Source organism: Lithobates pipiens, unplaced genomic scaffold (genome assembly GCF_037356315.1).
Source record: "Lithobates pipiens isolate NorthernLeopardFrog02 unplaced genomic scaffold, aLitPip1_a1.2 Scaffold_22, whole genome shotgun sequence".
In the NCBI taxonomy this organism is placed as follows: Eukaryota; Metazoa; Chordata; class Amphibia; order Anura; family Ranidae; genus Lithobates; species Lithobates pipiens.
Genome location: NW_027507784.1, coordinates 258,055,061 through 258,079,604, shown reverse-complemented (window position 1 = coordinate 258,079,604; position 24,544 = coordinate 258,055,061). Strand labels below are relative to the sequence as shown.

Sequence of the window (24,544 nt, the reverse complement as noted above, 5' to 3'; positions counted from 1 at the left end):
ACCCAGGACGAAAAAAGAAGCTGCCCCTGAATCCCTCACTGCTTTAGAATAGTTCTCCTGGGGGAGCATTTACAAACACAGCTGGCCCGTCCTCCCTCGTTTGCTCTCCCGGGCAGGTTAACACAAGTGGCCACACTGACGGGAGGAGAACAGCTGCGGGCTGTGTGTGTAAGCGCCGACTTGTCCTTCTTCTCCCTCTGTCAGGAGCTGCATGATCGGAGTGGATGGCCTGCGGCATGCAGTGAGGCAGGGCAGAGCGTTCGCCATGCTCCCCCATCCCGTCACCCCCCCCTCAGACATCTATAGCACAGCACAGAACAGAGTGAAGTGTTCTGGCTGTATGCTACTGATCTGAGACTGTGTTGGAAAAAGAGCGCACACGCATACCATAAAGGTGCAGTGTCACAGTGAGGATTAGAAGGATGGGGAGGAATTTGTGAAAAGAGGTGAGACCTATTTAAAGGGAGGCTTACAATGGTGGCTGTGGACGGGGGGGGGTTGGATAAAGAGAGGGCTGTGGAAATGGGGGTATACAGAGATGGATATGGAAGGGGAATACAGAGGTGGCTGTGGAAGGGGGGATACAGAGGTGGCTGTGGAAGGGGGGATACAGAGGTGGCTGTGGAAGGGGGGATACAGAGGTGGATATAGAAGGGGGGGATACAGAGGTGGCTGTGGAAGGGGGGATACAGAGGTGGCTGTGGAAGGGGGGGATACAGAGGTGGATATGGAAGGGAGGATACAGAGATGGCTGTGGAAGGGGGGATACAGAGGTGGCTGTGGAAGGGGGGATACAGAGGTGGCTGTGGAAGGGGGGATACAGAGGTGGATATAGAAGGGGGGGATACAGAGGTGGCTGTGGAAGGGGGGATACAGAGGTGGCTGTGGAAGGGGTGGATACAGAGATGGCTGTGGAAGGGGTGGATACAGTGGTGGATATGGAAGGGGGGGGGGGGGGGGGAACAGAGGTGGCTATGGAAAGGGGGGATACAGACATGGCTGTGGAAGGGGGGGGATACAGAGGTGGCTATGGAAAGGGGGGATACAGACATGGCTGTGGAAGGGGGGGATACGGAGGTGGCTGTGGAAAGGGGGGGATACAGACATGGCTGTGGAAGGGGGGGTGCAGAGGTGGCTGTGGAAAGGGGGGTACAGACATGGCTGTGGAAGGGGGGTACAGAGGTGGCTGTGAAAGGGGGGGTACAGAGGTGGCTGTGGAAAAGGGGGATACAGACGTGGCTGTGAAAGGGGGGGATACAGAGGTGGCTATGGAAAGGGGGGATACAGACATGGCTGTGAAAGGGGGGATACGGAGGTGGCTGTGGAAAGGGGGGTTACAGACATGGCTGTGGAAGGGGGGGTGCAGATGTGGCTGTGGAAAGAGGGGGTACAGACATGGCTGTGGAAGGGTGGGTAAAGAGGTGGCTGTGGAAAAGGGGGATACAGACATGGCTGTGAATGGGGGGGATACAGAGGTGGCTATCTGAATACATTTTTGATCTGCTGTGTCTATATGGGTATAAGCCACATGTCTTTGTTTTATGCATTTCTCCAGTATTGCCTTGTAACTTGCAGAACTATGTTAAAAATGTAAATTGTTCAATAAAAACTTTATTTTTTTTTAAATCTGCCCAGTCGTGCCATTGTGTCGACGTATATCATGCACTGGTCACTAAGTGGTTAAATACGGCCTTGGGCGGGTTGTTAGGCATAAGAGTAACAATATTGTTGGGGGGGGGGTCATGTAAAGGGCAAAATACTGAGTGTGGGGTGATAATTGAATTTGTATTGTTTTAAGCATATTCTTGCTTTGAAATGACATTGATTCTTTCTTAAAAACAGGGGGGGGGGGGCACAGTTTGCCATCTTCGCCCTGGGCACCAAATGGCCTTGTCCCAGCACTGTCGATATATAAAATTAAAGTGTCCAGATTAAGGTATAACAAAGCGTGTTCTCCCAGGAAAACAGTAAATCACTATCCACTTCCACCACGTGTGTCAAAGAGCTTCTGAGCAGCTGTGACCCTCTCCCTAGGAGCAGTCATAGAAAGCATGTGTGTGATCATATGGATCCTTCAGGCTGCTGTCAGACTCTGTGTCACAAATCCTGAGGTACTTCACGCAGTCTCTCCCTCACAATAATGATAGAGTGCAAGGAAGAAAGACCCACAAATCCTTAAAATGATTTTTAATAAAGACAAAGTATTGCACATACATATGTTGCCAAAATACAAACAAACAACTTTAAACATCAGCCGGCATTAGAACAGTCCCCTGATGACATCAACTCATGACAAGAAACATAGGGGTGTGGCCTATGCAGTGATGTCAGCACACATGCTTTTGCCTTTCATCCTGATGCCGGCCAGTGTTTGGAGTTGTTTTCTTGTATTTTGGCATCGAGAGTCTGACAGCGGCCTGAAGGATCCATATGATCTATTCATTTATGTTTGTCTACTATAATGATAATACACAATTTTTGGGATAATGATTATTTCTATACTTTGTCTGTGAGTGACTAATTCTGTTTTGTTACCACTGTTAACACTTTAAATAGAGAAATTATTTTGTTGTAAAAGTTGTTTTGCTTTTTGTAACACTGCAGATTTATGAAATGATGCTGGTGCGTCATGGTTTTATGATTGTCGGAGACCCCATGGGGGGAAAGACCTGTGCATATAAGGTTCTGGCCAAAGCCCTTGCTGATTTACATGCAGGTAAGGCTGACAGTAATTATGTGGTTGGTTGATCCAGGTTCTCTTTAGTGAAGCATTTACAATTAGAATTCAAATGTACAATTACCTGTTCAGTCCATCAGAAATGAACATTTATGGGAACATTTTAGTAGTCCTTAGCACTTTATTGCTTCCTATATTAGTATTTCCTATATTTATATATCAACACTTTGACTTTGCCACATGCAGAATGCTACTCATTTAGCCCCTGCAAATGCAGTTTCACTTCACATACTGCAGTAGTATTAAAATGTTGACAAACATACAGCAGGGCATAAGAAGCCTTCTACGGTGGGCACATCACATGAAATGGCACCTTACTGCCAGAGTACACAAACTAGTCAGGTGGTCATTCAACCAACATTTTAATACCTGGTTATATAGATTGTCTTGTCTTTTAAGCAAATCATTATGATGATCGTTTTCTTTACCATTTCAGCTCATGCATCTTTAGACCCCTTATGGACCAGAGCAATATTTCATATATGGGCCTATTGATTCATCACTAATGTTCCCATGATGATCCAAAATGAATACATTGTATGAATATGATTTTTATTTTAAAGGAAAACCATGCTTTCTTTTAAAAATATTGTCTTTCAAAAATAAAATATATTTTTTATGCAATTAACAGCAAAAATATTTAACGAAGTGAAAAAATGCCTATATTTCATTTGTAAATGATTTTGCCAGGCTTTGTACCAGAAACTTAATTTTAGTGCCAATAAAAATGGGATACATCATACAATATGGACATGTTCTCTACAATAACAATAAAAAAATGAGCACAAAAAAATATGAATGATAAAATTTGTAATGTTTACCTAAAGCCAAACTTTGTGTTGAATACATTAGAGGAGATTTAAGGCCTCATTTGCACCATGTGCAGAGACATGAGTTTTTCTTCACGTGTTCTAGAGGGGCACAAAGAAAACAATTGTTCTCTGTGCCCTGTTCACAACGCTAATATCACGTACAGATTTTCTGCACATGAATCTGCAGCATGTATGCAGTTTTCTGCATGGAAAAAACTGACACAGGGTGCGATGTCCATCGGTGCATAAAAAAAGCACATAAAAACTGATGTCAACATGCATAAAAGCTCACTGAAAACTGATGTAAACTGCAAGTGAAGTACACATACGGTGTGAACAAGGCCCCAAACGCCTGTCAGTTTTTCCATTTTTTGCAAATTGTGTCCCATTGTGAAATTTTATCTTCACTTTCTGTCCTGTAGACCTAACACGAGTGACAGAAAACATAGACATAGAACTAAACAACCTGAAGTGAGGTCATTTTACAATAATTTTACGATTTCCACCACTGCCCCAAAGACTTTGCAATTCTATTTCAAAGGCTTGATGAACTTGCATTGGCAGACTGCTGGAGGGCATGGTATCTTATCGATAAGACCTACAAATATTTTACACGTCTACAAAAGATTTTTCGGATTAGATTTTTTTATGGCCATATAATGACATAACCCCTTATTTGTTTTAAGGCTGGGCTTTTATGCTTTAAGCTTATATAGCCAACAAATATGGTGGCAGAATGACCTACTTACCAAACCCATTCAATATAAAGCAAAAATAACCAAATAGATATGTAGCACCCCTGCTCTAGGCTGGCTAAATTTCGTTTTTGTCTCTGCTTTAGCCAGCTGAGTCATTATTTATTTTCCCTAAACCACCTAGGGGGTAATTGCTCCTGCCTGTTTCTGGAAGAATACTGCAGAAATAGTGCGGGAGGATCAATCCCTGGGCTACAAATGTTTATTGGACCCTAGCTAATTCCTAGAAGGGAGGTCCCAAAAAGTGTAGCTGGTGAGAAAATAAAGGTTTAGGAGGGTCTGATCAGAGCTCTTTCTTTCCTGGGGCCTCTTCCCAGGGAAGCAACCTGTATGACAGAAGAGCTATTGCTGTTAGGCCTCAATATGTGTTTGGCTAAGGGTTTCTGAATAAGCTGGACCTAAAAAAACTTGCTGAAAGACACTACTTATAGAAGCTGGGCTGGAAAGAGGCAGCTAGTTGGGGAGCTGACTCTGGACATTGTGAGAAGGACCTTTCTCCTAGGGTTCAAGCTGTACAAGTACCTTGAAGGTTAGATGCCAGAGGATGCTGCAAGAACTGAGACTGCTCACATAGTCTCAGACCACCTCGCTGTCCCCTCTACTTCCAGAATTACCAGAGGCTGCTAATGAAGGATTAAATACTGCAGCAACAGGACTTTGCTTGGGAAATTTTCCTCTGATACCTGTGTGTGCCTTTGGGGTATCCTTCCCCTCACTTCTCTACCTGCCTGTGTTCAAGTACTGCAATAAATCTTCAAAAAGGTGACCCTAGACTGAGCCTGAAATTTGTTGGTGTGCTCTGTAACTGGTTACTAGGTTGGCAACCTTTGACCAGGTAAGGAAGACTGGGGTTTTTTCCAGCAGCTGGTCAGGGGATTATCGCTACATACATTTTCAGAAAAAGATATACTAGTGATATCCCTATATACTGTCTCTGGCAAGCCATTTTGAGCTGAATTCAATCCTCCTTCCTCTTTACAGAGTACAGCTACAGTAAGTACATTCTTTCTGGTCAAGCAGCACAAACACACATGCAGTTTTTTAGGGGAATGCATTTGCATTCTAAAGTCACATTTTATTGTATGTACATTGTGGAGATGCAACCCCATGTCACAGGTGCATATGAGAAGTGTATGCCTGATTTTGGTAGGCTTGATAATTGTATACTTGTGTGCTGGCTTTTTAACCGCTTGACCACTGGGCACTTAACCCTTTCATGACTAAGCCTATTTTTGACATTTGGTGTTTACAAGCTAAAATCCATATTTTTTTCTAGAAAATTACTTAGAACCCCGAAACATTATATATTTTTTTTAGCAGAGACTCTAGAGAATAAAACGGCGATTGTTGTAATATTTTATGTCACGCGGTATTTGCGCAGCAGTGTTTTAAACGCAACTTTTTGGGGAAAGAGACACTTTCATGAATTTTAAAAAAACGAAACCATAAAATTAGCCCAATTTTTTTGCATAATGTGAAAGATAATGTTACGCCGAGTAAATAGATACCAAAAATGTCACACTTTATAATTGCACGCATTTGTGGAATGACGACAAACTACGGTACCTAAAAATTTCAATAGGTGACGCTTTAAAAAAAATTCCGGTTACCAGGTTAGAGTTACAGAGGAGATCTAGTGCTAGAATTATTGCTCTCGCTCTGAAGATCGCGGCGATACCTCACATGTGTGATTTGAACACCGTTTACATATGCGGGCGCGACTTCCGTATGCGTTTTCTTTGCTGCGCGAGCTCGCGGCGACGGGGGGGCACTTTAAAAAAAAAGTTTTTCTTATTTATTTTATTAATTTTTAAATTAATAAATTGTTTTAAAAAAAAAATATTTGATCACTTTTATTGCTGTCACAAGGAATGTAAACATCCCTTGTGACAGTAATAGATGGCGACAGGTACTCTTTATGGAGGGATCGGGGGTCTAAAAGACCCCCGATCTCTCCTTTACACTTCAAAGTATTCAGATTGCCGAAAACGGCAATTCTGAATACTGTATATTTTTTTTTAATTCGGCCCCATTGGCAGCCGAGTAAACAGTAAGTGACATCATGACGTCGCTTCTGTGTTTACAATTAGGAGACTGGAATGACGCCACTAACGATGTTATTACAGTCCCTCCCTAGCCGCTGGAAGCGGCGGATGTGAGATCGGTGCTCCCGATTGAGCGGGAGCACCGGTAAGAGCGGCGGGAGGTGGCGGGAGGGGGGACGTCCCCTCCCGCTCCTCCGGCATAACAGCCGAGCGGCTTTTAGCCGCATCGGTTGTTATGGCTGGAAAGCCAATCGCCCGCTCTAAAAAACGGTACTGGGATGATGCCTGCAGGTGCGGGCATCATCCCGGTATACCCCCCGGAAGCCGAGTACACACATCTGCGTACGCTCTGCGGGAAGGGGTTAAATACCCTTAATAACCAGTCCAATTTTCAGCTTTTGTTGCTCTCACATTTTGAATGACAATTACTCAGTCATGCAACACTGTACCCATATGAAATTTTTGTCCTTTTTTTCACACAAATAGAGCTTTCTTTTGGTGGTATTTAATCACCACTGGGTTTTTTATTTTTTGTGCTATAAAAGAAAAAAGACCGAAAATTCTGTAAAAAAAATATTTTTTCTTCGTTTCTGTTATAAAATTTAGCAGATTAGTAATTTTTCTTCATACATTTTGGCCAAAATTTATACTACTACATATCTTTGGTAAAAATAAGTACAAATTGGTGGATATTATTTGGTCTTTGTGAAAGTTATAGAGTCCACAAGCTATGGTGCCAATATCTGAAAATTGATCACACCTGAAGTACTGGCGGCCCATTTCAATTCTTGAGACCCTAACATGCCGTAAAAGTACCAATACCCCCCAAATGACCCCTTTTTGGAAAGAAGACATTCCAAGGTATTTAGTAAAGAGGCATGATGAGTTTTTTGAAGTTGTCATTTTTTTGCAATTCTTTGCAAAATCAAGATTTTTTTTTCCTTTTTTTTTTTCACAAAACTGGCATATTATCAGGTTATTTCTCACACACAGCATATGCATGCCACAAATTACACCCCAAAACACATTCTGCTATTACTCCCGAGTATGGTGATACCACATGTGTGAGACTTTTACACAGCGTGGCCACATACAGAGGCTCAACATGCAGGGAGCACCATCAGGCGTTCTGGAACACCCAGGACAATTCTGACATTTCTCTCCTACATGTAAAAATCATCATTTATTTGCTAGAAAATTACATAGAACACCAAAACAAAGCAAAGCAAAGACCCTATAGAATACATTGGTGGTCCCCATAGGCGACGCTTTAATTTTTTTTACTGGTTACATGTTTTGAGTTACAGAGGAGGTCTAGGGCTAGAATTATTGCTCTCGCTCTAATGTTCACGGCGATACCTCACATGTGTGGTTTGAACACCATTTTCATATGCGGGCGGGACTTGCGTATGCATTCGCTTCTGCATGTGAGCACATGGGGACAGGGGCGCTTTAAATTTTTTTAAAATTTTTTTTTTATTGTTCATTTTACTTTATTTTAGTTTGACATTTTTTTCCCCAAAAATAATTTTTTTGATCACTTTTATTCCTATTACAAGGAATGTAAACGTCCCTTGTAATAGGAATATGGGACAACAGGTCCTCTTTACAGTGAGATATGGGGTCAAGAAGACCCCACATCTCACCTCTAGGCTGGGAAGCCTGAAATAAAATAAAAAAGATTCTGGCTTTGATCGTATTGGCGAGTCGGTAGAAGCACCGGAGGGCGGCGAGGGGGGGGGCGTCTATGGCTGGGTATTGCAGGGTATCAAGGAGTATGGCTGGGTATCTCCGAGTATGGCTGGGTATTGCAGGCTATCTCCGAGTATTGGCGGGGTATTGCAGAGTATTGGCGGGGTATTGCAGAGTATTGGCGGGGTATTGCAGAGTATTGGCGGGGTATTGCAGAGTATTGGCGGGGTATTGCAGAGTATTGGCGGGGTATTGCAGAGTATTGGCGGGGTATTGCAGAGTATTAGCGGGGTATTGCACAGTATTGCCAGGGTATTGAGGGGCTAAATTCGGTGAGCAGCAATGTGGGCACTGCAGATGCAGCCCACAGCGCTGCTGACACCGATCTCTTCCCCCTCCGCTGTACCGATCGGTACAGAGAGGGGAGGAACCGGCATCATAACATGACGGCGGTTTGTTTACAAGTAATCACTCCGTCATTTGACGGAGCCATCACGTGGTAAACGGCCGCGATGAGCCATGATCCGTGGATCCTATGGACCCGGCGGTCACGGATGCTCTCGAGTGTGCGCCCCAATGGGCACGCAAAAGCAGAATCTGGGAGGCCGTTAATTAACGGCCTCTCAGAGTTAAACAACCGCCCTGAAGCCATTAATCAGCTATTGGCCGGTTGTTAAGTGGTTAAACATCCCAGGAATACAGCTCAGTGCTCAAACTTGGAGACAGCTCTGCCAGCACACAGGAAGTCTGGCCTAGGGGGTCGGAGGGTCCCAGTAGGAGACGGCTCCTGGAGAAAGAGACAGGAGGTCTCAGAGTCTAAGGCCGCGTACACACGCGCGGACTGTTCGCCCAACTTTGTCCGTCCAACAGTTTCGGCAAACAGTCCGCTCAAACTTAGCATGGATGGACATGGCCACACATGACGGACGAACAGTTTGCTGAAACCGTGCGCGATGACGTGAACGGCACGTACGACGGGACGAAAAATACGACGTCCTATACACTGCATTATAGCTTTCGGCGTGAAAATCCTTTCTGAGCATGCGCGCAACTTTGTTTGACGAACAAGCCTACACACGAGCGGACTGTTCGCTGAAACAAGGTTTCAGCGGACAGTTTTACGGAATTTCCGAAAAACCTTGTCCGTCAAACTGTCCGCTGAAACTGTCCGCTGAAAGCCCACACACGAGCGGACTGTCCGCCCAAACACTGTTCAGCGGACAAAGTTGGGCGAACAGTCCGCCCGTGTGTACGCGGCCTTAGGCTGTAAGCCTGTGTGTGCACCTCTGTAGCAGGCAGATGTGGTCCGCAAACCAAAATAGCACAAAGCTGACAGTGAGTAAGCCAGCAGGCTATAGCTTGTGTTTATACAGTGATGGTGGAACCCCCTACGAGAGAAGATTACTGTTTGTTTGAACTTTTTCATTATCTTTAAATTAAAGTGGGCTGCCATGCCCTGAAAACGCAATCTGGAGTGGCAAGTTTCTGGAAAACTGCATTCACCACTTTAACCAGTTGCCGACCGCCGCACGCCGATGTACGTCGGTACAAGGGCACGGGCAGGCATAAGGACATACATGTACGTCCCTTGCCTCCCGCGGGTCGGGGGCCCGATCGGGCCCCCGCCCGGTGCCTGCGGCGGTCGGTTTTCGTCCGGGAGCGATCCGGGACGAGGGGGCGGCCATTCATTCATGGCCACCCCCTCGCGATCGCTCCCGACGAATAGAAATCCCCGGTGACATCACTTCCTCTCCTGTAATGTAAACACAGGAGAGGAAGTGATGTATTCTCTCCTCCGTGTCGGTATTTTCCGTTCCGACACGGAGGAGAGCGGATCGGTGAGTTGCACCAACACTCTACACACACAGTAGAACATGCCAGGCACACTCACACCCCCCCTTTACCCCCCGATCACCCCCCCAATTACCCCTGCCCCCCAGTCACAGTGACACCAATGTCATTTTTATTTTTATTTTTTATTTTTTTTGCATTGGTGTCATTTGTGACTGTAATAACTGTTAGGGCAGTTAGAGTTAGCCCCCTTTAGTTCTAATGTACCCCCCTAACCCCCCCAATAAAGGTTTAACCCCGTGATCACCCCCCGTCGCCAGTGTCACTAAGGCTGGGTTCACATTGCAGCGGTTTATGAGAACGAATGTGATTCGCACCGCACTGCAGTGCAAATCACATCCGATCTCTGTGCGATTCGAGTTCAGCCATTCGCCGCACCCGCCGCACCCGCCGCACCCGCCGCAAATTCGCACGGGACCCTTTTTTTGGCCCGCAGCAGAATCGGATCGCATGGGTGTTCACACCATGCGATCCGAGTTTGCAGATCGCACTGCGATATGCGAACTGATCTGGGGGTGTCAGTAACATTTCACTGACACTCCCAGCAGTTCGCATAGGGCAGTGTGAACTGCCGCCGGGAGGCATGCGATGCGGGAACCCGCCGCGGATTCGTGCGTTCCCGCATCGCTCCAGTGTGAACCCAGCCTAATAAGCGATAATTTTTCTGATCGCCGTATTAGTGTCACAGGTGACGCTAGTTAGGCAGGTAGGTATTTAGGTTCGCCGCAGCTTTTTATAGCGCCAGGGACCCCCATATACTACCGCATAAAGCCCCCTGATTGCCCCCTAGTTAACCCTTTCACCAGTGATCACCATATAACTGTTACAGGTGACGCTGGTTGGTTAGTTATTTTTTTATAGTTTCAGGGCACCCGCCATTTATTACCTAATAAAGGTTTAACCCCCTGATCACCCGGCGGGTGTCATTTGTGACTAATAACTGTTAGGGCAGTTAGGGTTAGCCCCCTTTAGTTCTAAGGTACCCCCCTAACCCCCCAATAAAGGTTTAACCCCGTGATCACCCCCCGTCGCCAGTGTCACTAAGGCTGGGTTCACATTGCAGCGGTTTATGAGAACGGATGTGATTCGCACCGCACTGCAGTGCAAATCACATCCGATCTCTGTGCGATTCGAGTTCAGCCATTCGCCGCACCCGCCGCACCCGCCGCAAATTCGCACGGGACCCTTTTTTTGGCCCGCAGCAGAATCGGATCGCATGGGTGTTCACACCATGCGATCCGAGTTTGCAGATCGCACTGCGATATGCGAACTGATCTGGGGGTGTCAGTAACATTTCACTGACACTCCCAGCAGTTCGCATAGGGCAGTGTGAACTGCCGCCGGGAGGCATGCGATGCGGGAACCCGCCGCGCATTCGTGGCGTTCCCGCATCGCTCCAGTGTGAACCCAGCCTAATAAGCGATCGTTTTTCTGATCGCTGTATTAGTGTCACAGGTGACGCTAGTTAGGCAGGTAGGTATTTAGGTTCGCTGCAGCTTTTTATAGTGCCAGGGACCCCCATATACTACCGCATAAAGCCCCCTAATTGCCCCCTAGTTAACCCTTTCACCAGTGATCACCATATAACTGTTACAGGTGACGCTGGTTGGTTAGTTATTTTTTTTATAGTTTCAGGGCACCCGCCATTTATTACCTAGTCTCACTAGTGTACCCCTAAATTTAGGGGTGTCTACTTTCCAAAATGGGGTCATTTGGGGGGGTTTGTGCCATCTTGGCATTTTATGGCCTTCAAAACTGTAACGCCCTTAGAAAGCCTGAAGGCGGTGCTTGGTTTTCGGGGCCCCGTACGCGGCTAGGCTCCCAAAAAGTCCCACATATGTGGTATCCCCGTACTCAGGAGAAGCAGCAGAATTTATTTTGGGGTGTCATTTCACATATGCCCATGGCATGCGTGAGCAATATATCATTTAGTGACAACTTTGTGAAAAAAAAAAAAAAAAAAAAAAGTTTGTAATTTTCCCGCAACTTGTGGCAAAATATAAAATATTCCATGGACTCAACATGCCTCTCAGCAAATAGCTTGGGGTGTCTACTTTCTAAAATGGGGTCATTTGTGGGGGTTTTGTGCCATCTTGGCATTTTATGGCCTTCAAAACTGTAATAGGTAGTGAGAAGTGAACTCAAAAATTTACGCCCTTAGAAAGCCTGAAGGCGGTGCTTGGTTTTCGGGGCCCCGTACGCGGCTAGGCTCCCAAAAAGTCCCACATATGTGGTATCCCCGTACTCAGGAGAAGCAGCAGAATTTATTTTGGGGTGTCATTTCACATATGCCCATGGCATGCATGAGCAATATATCATTTAGTGACAACTTTGTTAAAAAAAAAAAAAAAAAAAAAAAAAGTTTGTAATTTTCCCGCAACTTGTGGCAAAATATAAAATATTCCATGGACTCAACATGCCTCTCAGCAAATAGCTTGGGGTGTCTACTTTCTAAAATGGGGTCATTTGTGGGGGTTTTGTGCCATCTTGGCATTTTATGGCCTTCAAAACTGTAATAGGTAGTGAGAAGTGAACTCAAAAATTTACGCCCTTAGAAAGCCTGAAGGCGGTGCTTGGTTTTCGGGGCCCCGTACGCGGCTAGGCTCCCAAAAAGTCCCACATATGTGGTATCCCCGTACTCAGGAGAAGCAGCAGAATTTATTTTGGGGTGTCATTTCACATACGCCCATAGCATGTGTGAGCAATATATCATTTAGTGACAACTTTGTGTAAAAAAAAAAAAAAATTTTTTTTTTTGTCATTATTCAATCGCTTGAGGCAAAAAAATAAAATATTCAATGGGCTCAACATGCCTCTTATCAATTTCCTTAGGGGGTCTACTTTCCAAAATGGGGTCATTTGGGGGGGTTTTGTACTGCCCTGCCATTTTAGCACCTCAAGAAATGAGATAGGCAGTCGTAAACTAAAAGCTGCGTAAATTCCAGAAAACGTACCTTAGTTTGTAGATGTGACAACTTTTGCGCAAACCAATAAATATACAATTATTGACTTTTTTTTTACCAAAGACATGTGGCTGAATACATTTTGGCCTAAATGTATGACTAAAATTGAGTTTATTGGATTTTTCTAATAACAAAAAGTAGAAAATATCATTTTTTTTCAAAATTTGCGGTCTTTTTACGTTTATATCGCAAAAAATAAAAATCGCAGAGGCAATCAAATACCATCAAAAGAAAGCTCTATTTGTGGGAAGAAAAGGACGCAAATTTTGTTTGGGTACAACATTGCATGACCGCGCAATTACCAGTTAAAGCAGCGCAGTGCCAAAGTGTAAAAAGACCTCTGGTCATTTACCAGCAAAATGGTCCGGTCTGAAAGTGGTTAACCTAATCACCCTGGATCGTCACAATGTTTATGAAATATATTTTGTTTGTTTAAAAAATATATTTTGTTTGAAAATATGTTACTCCAAACTAAGTGTTGTACTGATATTGAATAAATTAGAAGTGATAAACTTTAATGAATTGTTTTCTTGTTTTCCTAGCTAAATCAATGGATGAGTATGCAGTTGAGTTTAAAGTGATCAATCCTAAAGCCATTACTATGGGACAATTATATGGATGTTTTGACCCAGTAAGTCATGAGTGGACAGATGGAGTACTGGCAACTACTTTTCGAGAACAAGCTTCTTCCACTACAGATGACAGGAAATGGATTATATTTGATGGCCCCGTAGATGCTGTCTGGATAGAGAATATGAACACTGTCCTGGATGACAATAAGAAGGTAATGGCTTAATTGTGGTAACTTATGATAAGACCTAGGGGTATAGTTAATAAGTAATGAATGTAACATTCACAAAAATTCACTTTAGATGAATCAATTACTTAACACACATGCACCAGGAAGCTACAACCACAGTTATTCAACTCAACTGCATACTCATCCATTCATGTCACATTCACTGCTTTGTAAAATACCCCCTAGTTTTTAATGTTAAGACTGTAATTATGCTGTCCAAATCTCAGTCTTAGTTGAATTACCATACATACCTGTAGATTTGATGTTGGTACGAGATACAGTATGTTCAACTTTAAAACTGATAGAAATGATCACAGGCAAGGATTGACTTCAGTGAGTTTTCCAGCTGTCAAAGGTGCTTGTTATCACACACCGATATTCACTTTGCTGCAAAATCTTTAGGGGAAAATGGAACAAGTGTTTCACCTTTTTGTGTTCTAACACCCGATAGCCAAGTCACAGAAGCGATCAGAGATCAGTCAGGTAGATTTCTCACCAGACTGCTGGTGAAACTGCTCTATTAAGTGATACAATATATTCAAACAAAATGAAAGTCACTTTCTTTAGTAATATATATTATTATGTAATTAATGTAATTGTTTTTAACTTTAACTTGATTTAACAAATGCCAGCTCAAGGCAAGTAATACGAAGTAGGAGTTTTGATGTACTGAAAATGGTCAAACTGCAATAATTACATCTATATCCTTGGCATATTTTCCCTTTTCCTTTTCATTTTTCAGCTGTGCTTGATGAGTGGTGAAATTATTCAGATGAATGCAAAAATGAGCTTAATTTTTGAGCCTGCTGACTTAGAGCAAGCTTCCCCGGCAACTGTAAGCAGGTAATTAGATTTTACTTCAGATGGTCAAAAAGGGTAGTAACTATCTTATTTTAGTCAGCATGCATTTTCTTTTGCCTCAAGGTGTTTTATTCCTCTCTTTTTAACAATTCAGGTGTGGAATGATCTATATGGAACCCCATCAGCTCGGATGGAAACCTTTGAAAGATTCCTACATGAAAACCCTGCCTGAAAGACTCACAACTGAGCACAAGGAATTGGTGAGTGAATGAATGACTCAAAATTAATTTAATACAAGCTACACAGGCTACAGCTTTGGTGATTTGCTGTCAAGTATTCAGCAGAACTGTTTCTTATTGCAAGTGGGAGATGACACTTACACAAAACTTGATTAAATTGTGACATACCTTACAAATATCAATATGGACAAAATACATTTTTAAACAGTAAAACTTGTTGGAGGGTCTGCAGGGATTCATATATCTAAAATCGATCCTAGCTTTGCTGGTTTATAATTTATGATGTTTAGAGACACTGTGATGGTTACTTCAAGAATTTGACACATAAGAGGAAACAAATTGCTTCTGTTTTCCTATTGTGCATATTTATAATGTTTAGTGTTCATTAGTGCTATAAATGCATATACAGTATGTAGTTAGATGGTAGCTAGTGTGCCAGTTATTTGTAGCAGAGCAGAATTTATAAATCAATATAGCATATGTAGTAATTGTAGTAAAAATACTGCACCATCTTAGAAACAGGTAGGGTGTTTATAATATAATCACTGTTAGACCATATACTGTAGGAAAAGCAGAGGGTGTTAAACTACATGGCAACAAAACAAACCTTGCATTTTACAAAATCCTTTCTCCCCATTCTGAACAATTGCTATATCATGGTGAAGTGAAGGGTTCCAAATATTCATAATCGTGACCTGAAATACAGAAACCACGAACTAGGTTCAACTAAGTCTTTAGGACCTTAAGACCACCCAAGTGGTCACCTAATGCCACGTAAACATGACCAGTTTTCCCATCAGAATAAACTCCAAAGGTTTTTCTGACAGAGTTCCGCTGAAACTGTTGTGCGTACACGCAATCACACCAAAGTCCGACCGAGAACGTGGTGACGTACTGCACGTATGGCTAGAAAAAGGAAGTTCAGTAGCCAATAGCCAATAGCTTCTGTCTCGTTCAGAGCTTCAGAGCATGCATTTTTGGTCCGTCGGAACAGCATACAGATGAGCAGTTTTCCCGATAGGAATTGGTTTTGTCGGAAATATTTAAAACATGTTCAATTTCTAGCTCAGTCAGAACTTTCCTAAAAGAAAGTCCAATGAGGCATACACATGATCAGAATATACAATGAAAGGATTCCGACTGATTTTTTTCTGTCGGATATTCCGCTCGTGTTTACAGGGCATAAGTCTTAAACTTGGGTCACCTAAAGCCTCATACACACTATCAGATTGTCTGCTGATTTTTTCCTTCAGATTTACCAAAACCATGTAGTAGAAGGGCCTGCCTGATTACATACAAACCGAAAACTCCTAAGGTTTGAACTCATATTACATGGTTTTGGTAAATCTGAAGGAGAAAATCAGCAGAAAATCTGATAGTGTGTATGGGGCTTTAGTCTTTAAACTTGGGTCACCTAAGTCTTAAACTTGGGTCACCTAAGTCTTAAACATTTCCAGGAGAGCCAGTAATGTTAAATTTATAGTAGGAAAAAAGTCTGAATGAATCCAGTTTGCATAGGTAAATAAATGTGTACTTACAACTCACTTTATACCAATTATTTTCAACCGTTATAAAGATAAGACCCCATGTGCAAGAGTAGCATGGGGGCCCGTTTTTTATTTATTCTTTTGTTTCTGAGCATGCATAGTCTTGCTCTTACAATTTTTTCCATACGAAAACCATTTTTTCACATCCGACAAAAATTTTATAGTCTGCACATCTGGCTTTTGTCAGACGAAAAAGTGAAATCCGGCCTTCAAAAGAATAGGCAGACAGCTCATCGTACGATTTTTCCATCCAATTTTCCGCTTTGTGTGTACGGGCCTTTAAGACTGGCCACACTTTAGGAGACTACAATCATGTGTGCTGGTCTCTGCCAGCATTGTTATTTCTGTGGTGGTGTACAATAGCATAGAACCAACAGTCATTAAGTATGCAAACATTGTTCTTTAAATTATATTTTTGTGCAGTATCATGTATGTGTTTGTGTTTGTAAGACACAGTGTATGTGTCTTTTTTTTTAAATATAGTTGGTCTATGAACAAATAAAAAGAACCACATATAAATTATCCATGAAGCAGTTCTCTCCTTTAAAATAAGAATTGTGGCACTGAAATATATATATGGTCTCAGTATAGAAAAAATGGTCTTAAAGTGGTTGTAAACTCCCCCCCCCCCCCCCCCCCACAACGTTGTCCCATGTAAATCAGCATATAAAAACCCTAATGAACGCTGCTTGTAGATATCTCCTTACTTGCTTAGTATTGTTGTAATCCGTTTTGTTCTTTAGAATGACGTCACTGAGCATGCCCAGATCTCCCCTGATTTACGGCATACTCTCTATGTGCTTGTCTATCTGTTATCAGGACTTTCTACAGCACACCACTGAGATCCCAGGAGGCTGCATAATCACTCAGAGCTTCCTCCTACACCCCATGTGACCATGTCACATCACATGCAGTGTAAACCTGGCCATTACTGCAGTCTTATCAGCTGAAGCTGATAAGACTAATACAGGCAAACATTAGACAATCAGCACAAGTAAATACTATGAAATAAAACAAGTCAGCTATGAACAGGGAAGCAGGGTTAACATAGAAATGTTGGATTGAGAAGGAGGCTTGGTTAACAGTACAGGAAGTGCTTAATGTAAGGGCGGAAATACACTCCACTGTGGACTCAGAAAACAATACTTAAGATGGCGCTGCCTAACCCCTGGAAACAAGTTTTTTAAAGTTGCTTTAAAAAGTAAGTAATATACGATTTGGGCTGGATTACATTGGCTATAGTTTGATAATTACTTATTATAATGGACTAAATGAAAAGAAGCATCAGAGTAGGAGAGTTTACTTCCTCTTTAAGTCATGTGCAAGCTTTTGATTTAGTCACAAAACTGACATGCGTTTAAGGCTTTTGTTCACAGTTTTTTGATTTGTTGTAAGCATTTTAGTTTACTTTGGCTTTACGGTGATGGTATTTCCAAACATTATACTTGATTTTACTTTCAGATCAATGACATGTTTAATTGGCTCGTTCAGCCGTGCTTGAATTTTATCCATCTGGAATGTAAATTTCTCATACAGACATCTTCCATCCACCTGACATACAGTATGATGAGACTCTACACCTGCCTGCTGGGTAAGGCTGTACATTAACTTTGGAGTGAAGATAATTACATAAAACAAAAGACATTTCATTCGTTTAACAACAGTTGTTTGTTTAGTTAATGTGTGATATTCTTGTGACACCTTTTTATGAAAAAAAAAAAAAAAAATCACACTCTGAAAGATGCTTTGTTTTAAATCTCCTGATAAAAATACCAGTGTCTCCATGTTCATACCAGTGCAAAGCATCTGTATGTGTTGATGTATTTATCTATTTTCTTATACGCATAGGTACACCCCTCTGTGTGCCTCAGTGCCCAGTGTCTTTGATCACCACTACACCATTTACAGTGTTCCTGATCACCACACCAGTTAGTGTCTCTGATCACTGCCAAAGCAGTCACGGTGTCTCTGATCACTGCCAAAGCAGTCACGATGTCTCTGATCACTGTCACCGCAGTCATTGTCACCATAAGGATTTCTTCACATGTGCAATGCTCTCTGAAGAACCATCCATGTTTGGATTAATCTTTAGAGAGCATTTGACAGGCAGCACGGAGGCATTGTATTGCCTTCTCACCACCTGCTTTAACCCCTTGGACCCCACACAAGCAACCCCATTCACTTGGATGGATCGCACGATCAACAGGCATACAGAAGGTATAATTCCTTCCACATCTGCAAACCATTACACCCACGGCTGGTGTGCACCCCAGCCACTACCTCTGCAACTAAAGGGGATAGTGGTTGAGGGGTGGTAAAGCTGCGCTTCAACCTCAAGATTTTACCGTCATCCAATCTCATGAATGAGCCCTAATAGCGCAGCCAGTCACAGTTTTCCTATCATCACCACCACTGTATTAGTCTCACATATGTGTTATCACCATACTCGGAAGAAGTAGCAGAACATGTTTTGGGTTGTAATTCTAAGTATGCCCATGCCATATGTAAGAAATATCTAAATAAATTGTCAACTTTGCGTAAAAAAAATATTTTTCATTTTCAAAAGACTCACCAGGCCTTGGGGTGTTTGTTTACTTTCCAAAATGTAGTAATTTTATAGATGTTTCCACTGTCCCGGTGCTCCAGGGAATCCAAAAATGTCAGAAGTTGTAAGGAAATTAGATGCATAATTTATGCTCGCTTCTCACCAGCAGAAACTGTGAACTCAGCCTATCTACTCTGCATCTTAGTCCTTCTAATCTGTCATGCACTCAGACCTCTAACTACCAGAACTGGCCATTGGAAGTCAAACCTGACTCTAGTCTATGCTGGTTATTGAGCCCTGAGCTAAAATTAGCTATATAATCCCATACTAGAAGGGACAGGGTTAACTAAAATAACAGGAGCTGCATATAATGTAACTCTGTTGCAATAAACAGGTTCATCTACTAATATACTGAAAGGTGACTACTACACACATACAATAGTACAGATCTAACTATCTGGCACTGTGCATGTGAGATAATAACAAAAGGACAGATATAAATCTGTCATATGGATTTAGATCATACTCAAGAAGTTATGGGCTTAAACTATTACAACATAGGAATACTTTTCTAATAGTCTTCAGGTCTAATAGGCTTCAGGTCTGGGTGAAAATACAGCAGTACCTGTTTCTATAAGGTAACTTGGCTCAGTTCTCTGTGTTTACTTCTTGTAATCTCTCTCTCTCTCTCTCTCTCGCTCTCTCTCCCCCCTTACACAAAAAACCCTGTTATCACCCAGCAGAAAATCACACTGGAATTCAAACATCTGTATATCCCATATTCCATGATGAGGTTACTCAGAAGTACTTGTATTCAGGTTTGGATAGCCTGTATATTAGTACATGTGGGACAACAGAAGTTGCTGTCTCTGCTGAGGCATCCATCTTTCCATAATGGCTGTGTGCTCAAGAGTGCATTGCTTTCTCTTTCTTAGAGATCATAGGTTCTTCTCTGACTTGCTTCATCTCTGAAAGCAGGAATGAAATGAAGGAAAGCTAAAGCGCAATGGGTGCAATGACATTGATGTCCTGGTACCCTAAACTGAAAATGTCTTTGTAGGCCCATCTAATTCAGCCACACACAAATGGTTACTGTTTATTTTCATTACATTTTTTCATACTCTATGAAACTCAGTACAAGCATATACATGCAGTTAAGGGGTTGATTTGCAAGAGTTTTATGTACTTGCTATATTGAACGTATATGTATGATTTACAATCATGTGCTTCATATTGGTTACATCTGTCAGTCATGGTTCTGCAATATTTCAGATGAAATCCTCAATTCTGGAGAGGAGGGTAAAGAGCCCATGTCTAGTCAGCAGATCACTTTGTGGCTACAAGGTCTTTTCCTTTTTGCTTTGGTTTGGACCATTGGTGGCACCATAAATGCTGACAGCAGAAAGAAGTTTGATTGTTTCTACCGGAACCTCCTGATGGGAATGGATGATCAGCATCCTCGACCAAAGAGTGTTAAATTGACCAAAAACAACTTGTTCCCAGAGAAAGGTAAACTAGAATCGACAAAATTTTATTTTATTTTTTTACATACAAATCTAAGTTTCCAAATTTTTTTACATGTGTCTTTATATGTTTTAGTTTGTATAATGCAGCTCGTTTGAAGTTTGTTCTGTGTTATTTGCCTTTAAGCTTAATCTAACCTTTTGGTGGGTTGTTTTTAAATATCCAACCGCTCACTACTAATACAGAAATATCTCAAATTACAGGAACTGTATATGACTTTTATTTTCACAAACATGCCAGTGGACAGTGGAATATGTGGACCGATTACATTACCAAAGAGGAAATGACGATTTCTCCCACTGCCAAGGTAATTATTTACTTCTAGTGATAATGTTTCTTTATGTTTATTTTAAGTGAAAACACATTTTCTATAAATCCATACAGTGATTCTGTTTAATTTTCTTAACCGCTTCCCGCCCACTTCATTATGGATTGACATCCGCAATGTGGCCCCTGTTATTCTGACTGGGCATCATATGAGCTGCCAATCAGTGCCCATCAGATGCCAGTCAGTGTCCATCAAAATGCCAATCAGTACCCATCAAAGTGGCAATCAGTGCCTATCAGTATTTCCTGTTGGTACCTCCTCATCAGTGCTGCCCATCAGTGCTGCATATCAGTGCTGCCTATCGGTGCCCATCAGTGCCGCCTATCAGTGCCCATCAATTCTACATTTAGTGTCTCCACATCAGTGCCCATCAGCGCCACCTTATCAGTGCCAACTCATCAGTGCAGCCTCATCAGTGCCTGTCAGTGAAGGAGAAAACAAAATTTTATCATGGAAACAAAGAAAAACTTTTTTTTGTTTTTTCGTTTGTTTAGCAAACAATAAAAAAAAACACTGCCGATCAAATACCACCAAAATAAAGCACTATTTGTGGGAAGAAAATGATAAAGTAATTTGTTTGGGTACAGTGTTGCATGACCACGCACCATTCAAAGCAAAAGCTGAAAATTGTCCTGAGCAGAAAGGGGGAAGTGCCCTGTATTGAAGTGGTTAACTAGAACCTAATCGTTAGTACTGCTTTGTTTCCTTAGGTGTCAGATCTTATTATACCAACAACTGAAACTGCCAGACAATCATTTTTCTTAAATACATATGTAGAACATTCAATTCCTACACTGTTTGTGGGACCCACTGGAACAGGAAAATCTGCAATAACAAACAGTTTCTTGATAAAACTTCCAAAAGATAAGTATATTGCCAACTGCATTAATTTCTCAGCAAGAACCTCTGCAAACCAGACCCAGGATATCATCTTCTCCAAGCTGGATAGGAGGAGGAAAGGACTATATGGCCCCCCAGTAGGGAAAAAAGCTGTTGTGTTTGTGGGTAAGGAAACATTTTTTTTTAATAAGTGTGCAAATTGCACAGTGTCATGGTTATGCAGTAATCTTCCTCTGTTTGCTTACCTCTCCTGATGTGTTCTGACTAAGAGGCCAGCCACTTCAACCTGGTGGTTTTTATAACCTCTCCTCTAAGCGTGGCTCCACCCCAGGCCCTATCAGGGAACCCTATTAACCTGTGCACTGCAAGCCAGCGGTGCTGATCAACCATTGTGTATCCATTGTGTTTTTGGCTTCCTGTTTCCCGTTTGCTCTACGTTTGTCTCTGTTACTGACCTTGGCGTGTTCTCATCGATTCCTGTCTGCTTGTGACCTTGACCTTTTGGCATGTCCCCGACCATCCCTGTCTGCCTGTGACCCTGAACCTTTGGTGTGTACTCTGTTGTTCCTGTCTGCTAGTTGCCCTGACCTCTGCCTTATCCCCTTACTATCCTTGTTGTTCCAGCCTGCTGCTTCCTTCTCCTGTAGTCTACTGTGAGTGTGAGCTGTGAGACCCTAGGGGCCACGACCTGGAGCCAGACTGCAGCGAAGTCCATCCTCACCATTGGAGGCTCTGGCAAACACCTGCTGGCTCTTAGACTCCACGCCCTGGGGAATCTATGCTCTAGCTCCTACTGGGATCTGTGTTAGTGATCCAGTAGGCCTGTGTCCTGAATATCCCTGGATACAATCCGCAGCAGTCAGTCCTAAGGTCCACTACCTAGCGGTGCACTTCCGACTCCTACGGAGTGCATCTGTCACCTGGTCTCAGGTGACCTGGCACACAGGAGTCCTGTGCGTCTTCTGGTCCCTTCAGGTCCAAATTCAGCCAAAAATGTAGGCTAAAATCAGACCTGAAATGATGAATAGGGATGCACCAGACCCCTGCTGTGAGCCGCACCATGCTGGGGTGTGAACCCAGCATCAAACTTTGGGGCCTTATGTGCAATGATAATGTCCAAAGTAAAATATGCAATAGAAATCTCACTTCACCACTCTACAGATCAATGAAAAAAGATTGTTAATTACTTGCTGTGGGTTACTGTACTTTTTTATCTTGTTAAAAGAAAAAGCCTGAGTGTAATAAATACAAAAAGCTATGCTGCCACAAACCTGAGAGGTTCAAACTATGCATGCAATGGAAACCATCCAGAAGCAAACACACCCACATAGATAAATTATAAATTATGCTCAAACCTTAAATGTCCTTGTAAAAATAGCATTTGGCCCTTCTCACTCCTCCCCTATGCATTGCTATCCAGTCTTTTAGGGCCTGTTCACACCAGTTATACCTATTGCTGAGTGTTTAATGTACTCGTGTTTAAACAGGCTACATAACGCACCACAATGGACAAAAAAACTGAACCAGCTGCATTTTGCTAGCACAACATACTGTAATGTTTTACTGCATTATTCAGTGCATATAAACAAATGCACATTGTAAAGGTGCTTTAGGGTACCATTCACAACTAATGTCAATGCAGCACACCAGATATAACATGAAGGTGCAGGGAAAACACTGCGCTATAACACAAATGAATCAAAAATAAATAAAAAAGCTGCTGACACTTAAAGTTAAACATGAATAGTAGATCAAAAAGTGTAGCACTGGTGTGTACAATAAAGTGAATTCATACATCTATCTTGATGCAGCAAAATCTAATTGTGTATAATCCAGAGAAAAACAAGTGTTAAAACACATAAAGTGCATAAAACAATGTGAGGCAACAGTCCATATAAATGTGCAAGTGAAGAAAACTCTTATTGAGGTGGCACCAAACAATTGAGGGCAGGAAAACAACTTGTCTGTAGTCACTCTCAACAGTGCTTCAAAAGTAAGTGAATAAACACTCTTACCAACTGGGGTGGACACACATGTCATACGACAGTGAGTCAAAAAGGCTCGTAATTTTGTAGGGGCTGAGGCTGTACCCAGGAGATGGTTGGTTCAATCCGATGTGGAATCCCTGGCTCTCGGGCTCCACAGACCGTTCACGCAGTAGGTGGGTATTGCTACAAGACAGCTCCCCAAGGTTAGCAAAGTCCAACTCCGGCTGTTTGGCAGCTTCCAGCACACATGCAGCCCTCGTCCAGGTCTCTCTCCCAAACTCCTACTCCACCACCAGATATAACATGTTGCCACAGCACAGTGGTGTGAAAGGATCTCCAATGTGAGGACAACCATCACTGAACAATAGAAAGGCTCAAGAAGCAATTGTTACAGGGGAGGAGGGTTTGTATATAACCTCCGTTGCTTATAAATCTGTATCTACAGATCATTTTGACACACAGTATTCACTGCAAAAAGCATCTACCCACACATTTCTTTTCAGCCATATGCCTTTTTCAGTTTCCCAGGTTTGAGACACATTTCCTTTGTATTTGGGACCACAGAGAAGTTATTTAAAACACCTATGAAATGCTACATAGGTCTTTTGTCATGGAAAATTTCCCTGAGATTGCCCAAGGAAGAATATGATCTGCAGAACAATCTACAGATGCCACTATGCATTCTGTGACCAATGATGTTTCTTGTTAAATTTTATAAAGAAGAGGAGAAGTTGACTTAACATCACTTTTTCTGTTACCAAGGATTTAGAACAATGTTTGTTAACCTTATTGAGGCCAGGAGCACCCAGTAAATTCTTTCAAAATCTTTCATGTCCCAAAAGTAAAAAAGAAAGTTCATACTCACACAGGAATGCTAAATATATATTAAAATGCAGGAGGGCTCTGCATGGGGCTGTTATCCCTGTGGGCATATGGAGGAATTCTGGAGGGAGTTAGAGGATACTGCAGCAGACAAAAGGTGGCCATAGATGGATGAAAAATCAGCCAGTTGAGTTGATCAGTGTGTGACTGTTCCTATTTTCGATGGAAGTGGATTGTTAGATTGACTTATGTCAAA

At 42.4% G+C, this 24,544-nt stretch overlaps 1 protein-coding gene across 1 annotated transcript in view; it reads left to right on the top strand.

Moving 5' to 3' along the window:
- The window catches only part of DNAH3 (dynein axonemal heavy chain 3), a 730,495-nt gene that overhangs the window by 523,285 nt on the left and 182,666 nt on the right, over nt 1-24,544 (top strand). Inside the window, exons 35-42 of the mRNA XM_077448990.1 lie at nt 2,605-2,716; nt 13,398-13,639; nt 14,397-14,497; nt 14,610-14,715; nt 17,703-17,832; nt 20,059-20,295; nt 20,514-20,617; nt 21,349-21,643. Coding sequence (XP_077305116.1) covers nt 2,605-2,716; nt 13,398-13,639; nt 14,397-14,497; nt 14,610-14,715; nt 17,703-17,832; nt 20,059-20,295; nt 20,514-20,617; nt 21,349-21,643 — 1,327 coding nt within the window. The remainder of the gene's footprint in view (nt 1-2,604; nt 2,717-13,397; nt 13,640-14,396; nt 14,498-14,609; nt 14,716-17,702; nt 17,833-20,058; nt 20,296-20,513; nt 20,618-21,348; nt 21,644-24,544) is intronic.